The sequence below is a fragment of the Strigops habroptila genome, chromosome 6 (assembly GCF_004027225.2).
Source record: "Strigops habroptila isolate Jane chromosome 6, bStrHab1.2.pri, whole genome shotgun sequence".
Classification (NCBI taxonomy): Eukaryota; Metazoa; Chordata; class Aves; order Psittaciformes; family Psittacidae; genus Strigops; species Strigops habroptila.
The window spans coordinates 3,208,823-3,214,919 of NC_044282.2; the positions used below are offsets into that span (position 1 = coordinate 3,208,823).

The 6,097-nt window shown below is 37.7% G+C and overlaps 1 protein-coding gene across 1 annotated transcript in view; it reads right to left on the reverse strand.

The window, feature by feature from the left end:
* The window catches only part of PDE7B (phosphodiesterase 7B), a gene marked incomplete at its 3' end in the record, with an annotated part of 163,219 nt that extends 158,449 nt beyond the window's left edge, over positions 1–4,770 (reverse strand). Inside the window, exons 1-2 of the mRNA XM_030490277.1 lie at positions 4,642–4,770; positions 4,385–4,499 (exon numbers count right to left, since the gene is read on the reverse strand). Of these exons, the coding sequence (XP_030346137.1) occupies positions 4,385–4,405 (21 nt within the window). The remainder of the gene's footprint in view (positions 1–4,384; positions 4,500–4,641) is intronic.
* Positions 4,771–6,097: the final 1,327 nt, after the last annotated feature.

Sequence of the window (6,097 nt, forward strand, 5' to 3'; positions counted from 1 at the left end):
CTAAACTATAACAAATTTGTCTCTGTGTGACTGGGAGAATCCTAACTGCTCATCCCCATCTATTAAGAGGGAGAGCTCATCAGCTATGTTTATCCATCCAGGCAACCTGGATGTCTTGTTTGGCTGGATAGTAAGCTAGCAGAAGCATATCATATACCACCATAAGACTATGTGGCTTAAATAAGTAGCTAAAACTGAGTTCTCATCCATTCTCACAGCTCCCACTGAAAGGAAAAATGGAATAAGAAAAATGAAACTTAATAGGGCCCTTTCATTAGTTTAATTTCTATAGTTCAAGACTGCTTGCATAATAAAATGATAGCTATAGATTTTTCACTTTCGAAGAACAGAACAAGTGAAAAACATATATCAAAATTACAGCATCAACGGACTGCAGATACCACACTATTAAATATTTGCAAAATAAATGCTTAAATCATTTGACTTATTTTTTGAGAATTGTCTCTGACCCAAAATTTTAACTTACAGTTTTTGCTGCTGAAGTCTGCCTTCTGAATCTGCTCTCTCTTCTATTTGATCTGGCTCTGATTTGTTAATTTTCTAATTTAAATTGGAGGTTTTAAAACAGATAGCTATCACAAGTCCAGATCTGAGCATTGTGAATCCTAGAAACATCTCTCTTGAATCTCTCAGTCTGTTACAGGAAAGGAGAAATTACAAGTTCAGAGGTTCGAATATTGTTTTTTAATGCAATCTTATTGGAATTGTACTGTAGTACGTATAATAGTAAAAATTAAATTGAAAAATGCTCTAAACAATTTTCAGTAAGATATAGAATTCTTTTTGCTAAAAAAAAATATTTCAGAAATTGACTTTGCATTTTAAATTTCTCTAAATAAATTGTATTAAATACAACAAATAAATTTTAACTCTCTCGTACTTACAAAAAGCTAATACTTCAGAACTGACAAATTATTACTACTGTCAAAAAACACATTATTTGATTTCCACTCATTTACTGTGAAACTACAGAAAAAGGTTATGATCCACCCTCATCTGATCGCATATGTGGTGTCCAGTTTTGTTGCCCAGCTTTTCAGCAAACATTGTTCATCTCTAGCTGCCTAAATTAATGCACATTGTGTTAGCCAGAGAAAGAAAAAGCATCAGAACTTTCGAACTGCTTTTGGACACTCTAGGGCGGCCCAATGCCCCCATGGTACAGCCTCTAATAACATCAGTTCAAAATCCTGAAGCTTGTGACTGAAAAGTGCGATTTTCACACTAGATGTAAAGCCAGCATTTCACTGAAAGTGTAAAACCTGATGTCCCTGCAAGGGTAAGCTTGCTTTCTGGCTGGGGAACAAGAAAAAAGAATGCTATAATTCCAACACAGAGAATCCCATCTCCCACCCAACAAGGATGTGGGAGGAGGAATACTGAGCCATCATTTCATTACAAAACACTTAATTTTGTTCTGGCAGCTGGTAGGACCCCAGCTGTCCCTTTCACTTTCACCCTGTGACAAACACATGGAGAGCTGTAATAATTTCAAGCACAAAAATGGAGAAAAGATGAACAATAGCAAGTTGCTAAGAATGCTCATTTACATGGGATGTCTTCTTAGCTGCCCCAAATGACTTGTTTTTCTGTTAGCCCAACTGCATCAAGAGCTTTTAGCCATATATCTAGCTTGATTATAGGACAGATTAGGTCTTAAACATTTCTTATGGTTAAATAAAGAGGCCTTATGTTTTAGTTTATTGGCAGTAACGGGTTGCTAGCATTTCTGTTTCATACAGGCCCTATAAAGGAAATTACCAGTACAAGAGAATCTTTTTTTCCTATGAGACTGAAAAATTACAAGAAACCCATATATACCTCATAAAATATCAATTTTCAAACTGTTCCTCATTAAAATATGCTTTAACTATTGACAGAAGAACCATGGGGTGAATGAAAGGGAATTACATCTGATTGAATATCTCAATTATACCCCATAATTGCAATGAAGACACTAGAAAATCAGTCTGCTTCAATGACCTACCTAGAGGTCCGGTAAGGGCAAGCAGAGGGCTGGGTTTCAGAAGGGAAAAGCACATAAACAAGGAGGAAGGGGAGGAAACAGCTGCTATTATAATGGTGTATTTATATACTAGTTTACAGAATTAATCATTTCACAGTTTAAAAAAGTGGTCTGCAATACACTGGATCAGACTCAGCAGAGTGTGCCTTATTCTGCTGGAATCACTAGAACTTCTCTGGTGACAAGTCTTGTCCACCCTACAGAAATAACTTCAGAATGAGCAGCCATTCATACACATGAAACTTCTGCAATACACACAGGTTTTTTTTAGACAATATGACTGCAAATGTCAGTGTTTCATTCACTGCAGAGAGGCCAACCTTAAACTGTATTTTGTTCTCAATGCTGAATTGAAGATGTTCAGAGAAAGCAAAGCAGATAAACTTTTCTAACTAAAGTAGAAAACCAGTATCATTTCCTCAGCTGAAGTCCACTTAGCATATTTACTATTAATATCACCAATGGTAGTTGCTACAAAACACAGAGTGAAATGCAGATTATAAAGCTTAAAAACAAATTTCTTTTAAAAATATTTATTAAAAGAAGTGAACTTAATTCTAGGAAATTATTATAAACAAGTGCCTTACAGATTGTCTTTTGGAAACTTGAATATCTTAGTGTAGTTACAGGGGTGTTCCTTACAGAACAGCCTACAGTCCCTATAGACTGAGGCTTCCCCTTAGTCAAATTTCTAATTAGTCATCTAACAAATACTATATTAACCTTTCTAAACTTGGGGCTAGAGAAGCAGTGCTTTAGTTTTTTGACAACAGCTGGCAGTTCACATAGTAAGACTTCGGGGAGGGCTGGGGAGGAGAGAATGGCATGGAGATTACAGAATAACAGTTCAGCTAATGAAGCTTGACTTTGGGTTGTTAGATGATATGGAAAAAAAAATCCTCAAGTATTTTTAAAGAGATGGGCCACTAAAGAGTTTATCTGTGACAAGCCCTTTTTGTTTCTGCAGTCATCAGTGAAGATACAGCAAAGGAAATGGAGGAGCTGCAGTTATGCATTTGCAATACACAAAGTCCTTGTTTTCCCACTAGGCACTGCAGAATACCAATTGTCCATTCACAGCACATATCACATCCTCTGCATTTCAGAGCTAATATTTTTGCAGTCCTTAAGCTAGCATGCTTCAGCCCAGTGTAGCTATTTTTTGTAACCCTTTGAGGTGCATTGCATGAGGTAAGTGTGTTCATATTCTGCTCCTTGCTATATGAACTGGTTTGTCAGGTATATTTTTTAAAGTTAAAAGAAAGGATTTTCAAATTGCAGAGGGTTTATATCTACAGCAACATATCAAACAGAGCTGTAAAAACTCTTATTTCACAAATTGGGAAAATATGAAGATTGATAGTATATTAATCCAATTTGCAATAGAAGTTGGCTGTGTTGGCTGAAATGATTTTTAAGACCATTCATAAACACACACACAGAGACACGAGCTCTGACAAGTAACTCCTCCTTTTGTATTTTAGAATCACACTCCTGAAAACAATGTTAGTTTTATGCTAGCAGTTGCTTTCATTTCCTGCAGCACACACTGTCCACTGTAGTGCTGCAATACTCATTCAAGGCAGATCAGTAGCTCAAATATGAATTGAACCTATATGCCATCAAACAGACATCAGGCTACATTACTTCAACTTCTAAGCAAATTCTCACTTTTCTCTGTTGTAGTAGCAAAAGCTATCTGAAAATTGGTGCTGATATAAGATGATCAGCTCCCTTCCTTCCCACTGAGGTTCTGCTTGTAAGCCAAAGTGCAGGCTGCTGCTTAATTTTGAACTCCTGAACCCAAACTGAGTAAAGCAATCTAAGCATGAAATAAAAAAAAATGATGTGGTACATGTACTCCTAAAAACGAGGCCGATATTCTTTTCTGCTTGACCTGTTTATTTCCAACTCTTTCTCTCTCTGCTCTAACTCTCAGACAAACTCACAGCCCCCTAAGGATAAGAACGAGTTTCTGCTTTCTTCTCCCTTCACCTAAGCCAGACAAGTCCCAGGTTTCCTCTCCTGCCACAGAGCAGTAGGAAAACATATAGAAAAAGCAATCAGTTTCCTTACTGGGGTCAGAAAGGACTACAGTAACGGATTCTTTCTGCAATCTTCTTTAGCCATCAAATGGTTAAATCAACATAAGTTATAATTTTCATCTAGTTTGAATAAAGAGAAAAAGGGAGGAAATTCAAAAACCGGTTGCTGTAGTAACAATCACCAGTAAAAATCTTTTCTACTAAATAACAGTATTAGCTCCTTCTCCCTCTCACAATTTTAGTTCCCCTTCAAAAATAATCATGCTACCTCTTTTAGATTTGCTGTACATACCTCAACCATTAAACAAGACATTTAACCATAGTGGCAGTTCTGTGACCTTTGAATGCCGTGAAATCTCTAAGCGGTGCAGCTTGTTCATGAAGACTTGTACTGCAGAATCCAGTAACTGCATCCAGGATTAGGAATAGAATTAAGTAACAAAAGCAAACAAAAATAAAAAAAAAAAAAAAAAAAAAGGGAAAAGGAAAAACAAAAAAAGAAAGAAAAGAAAACCTCCCCAGGTCCCCCAACCCAGCCAATAAAACCACCTTAAGAAGCAAAAAGACTCGGGAAGAGAGTGCACTTTTCTGCCAGTATCAGGGCTGGGGTAGAGCTGAGCTTGCTGCAGTCTGCCTGCCTGTGTTAGCGAGCCGAAGGCCGTGCAGGGCTGGGAGGTGCTGTCAACTGCCACAGGCGCGGGAGAGCAGACCAATCCGCGCCTGCACTGTCAGCTCGGTGGAGAGAAGCCTTTTCTGTTTATGTTTCCTCATTTCAGGAGTGACGTCAAAGGGTTTAGTTTTTCCTCTGCATGTGCTATTAATTTTAAACGACTACTATGGGAAGAATGTGGCAGTGATTTAGGCATGCTACCCTACACGAAAGAAACAAGAGTCATGATTTATCTGTCCTGGATTTAGCCTAGAAATATTTTATAATGTGAGGTACCAGAAAGATCCAAAATATCCTCACAAAATGGGGAAAGGCTATAAATATGCTTATATGTATTGAAGGATTCTTAAATACACCCAAGATGTTGGGTTATCTGTATGGGTTGTGGTACAAAAATCAGACCTGATTTTGCCCTTGCCCTGAAGCAAATCAGGAACTGCTTCTCTAAATTCAGCAGTGTCACACCAATGTAAACCTGGCAAAAGAGATAAGACAGACTACTGTACACATCCCTTTATCAGTCAGCAGTAGCTACACTGCAAATTAGCAAGCTTCTTTCATTACCGCATCAGAGTCACAGATGCAGTCAACCTTAAGGTCTGCTGCTCTAGACAAAACACCCATCCATTCCACTGGCAGATTGCAGCCCAGCTGTGCTCACCTACGAACTCTGCTGTGGACCACCACACAGGCTTTTGTTTCATACCAAAGTCCATGGCAAAAGGCAAGAGGCAATGGTAGAGCCTGGCTTTTGGTATCACTGCATCATTGTCAATGGAGAAGCTATGCAGCTGAAGCTTCAGAAAACATGTGTATGCCAAGGTCAATTAGCATGGGCAATAGAGGCCACAGCAGCACAAGATAATTGATATGAGGTCAGTTGGCAATGATAACTGGTTAGTTATCTTCATAATTTTAATTTTATTGATTTTCTCTTATAGGGATTCCTTTCAAAGTGACTGGTTTATGAGGCACAATTCATTCCTAAAAAGTCTTAACAGTCTAACGTTTAATTTTAAAACACATGCAAGTACTTTTGAAAGTGGACAGGCTGACAGCTCTTGAAAAATAAATTTCTCAATGATCCACAGAACAGATACAAAAACAGTAGAAGTAATAGGGGCTTCTCATGGCCACCAACTGATGCTACCAAGAATTACTCCAGAGAGGCTAAAATATGTAACGATTTTTTTCTCACTGAAAAGTCTGCCTGTACTATCACTCTAATATAATCTGCTTCGGCAATAAATGCTAAGGGTTATGGTGCTGTAAATGCTGGAATAATATATTAAAAAGTATTAAGTAAGTTGAGATTTATAAAATCAATTAGAGCTC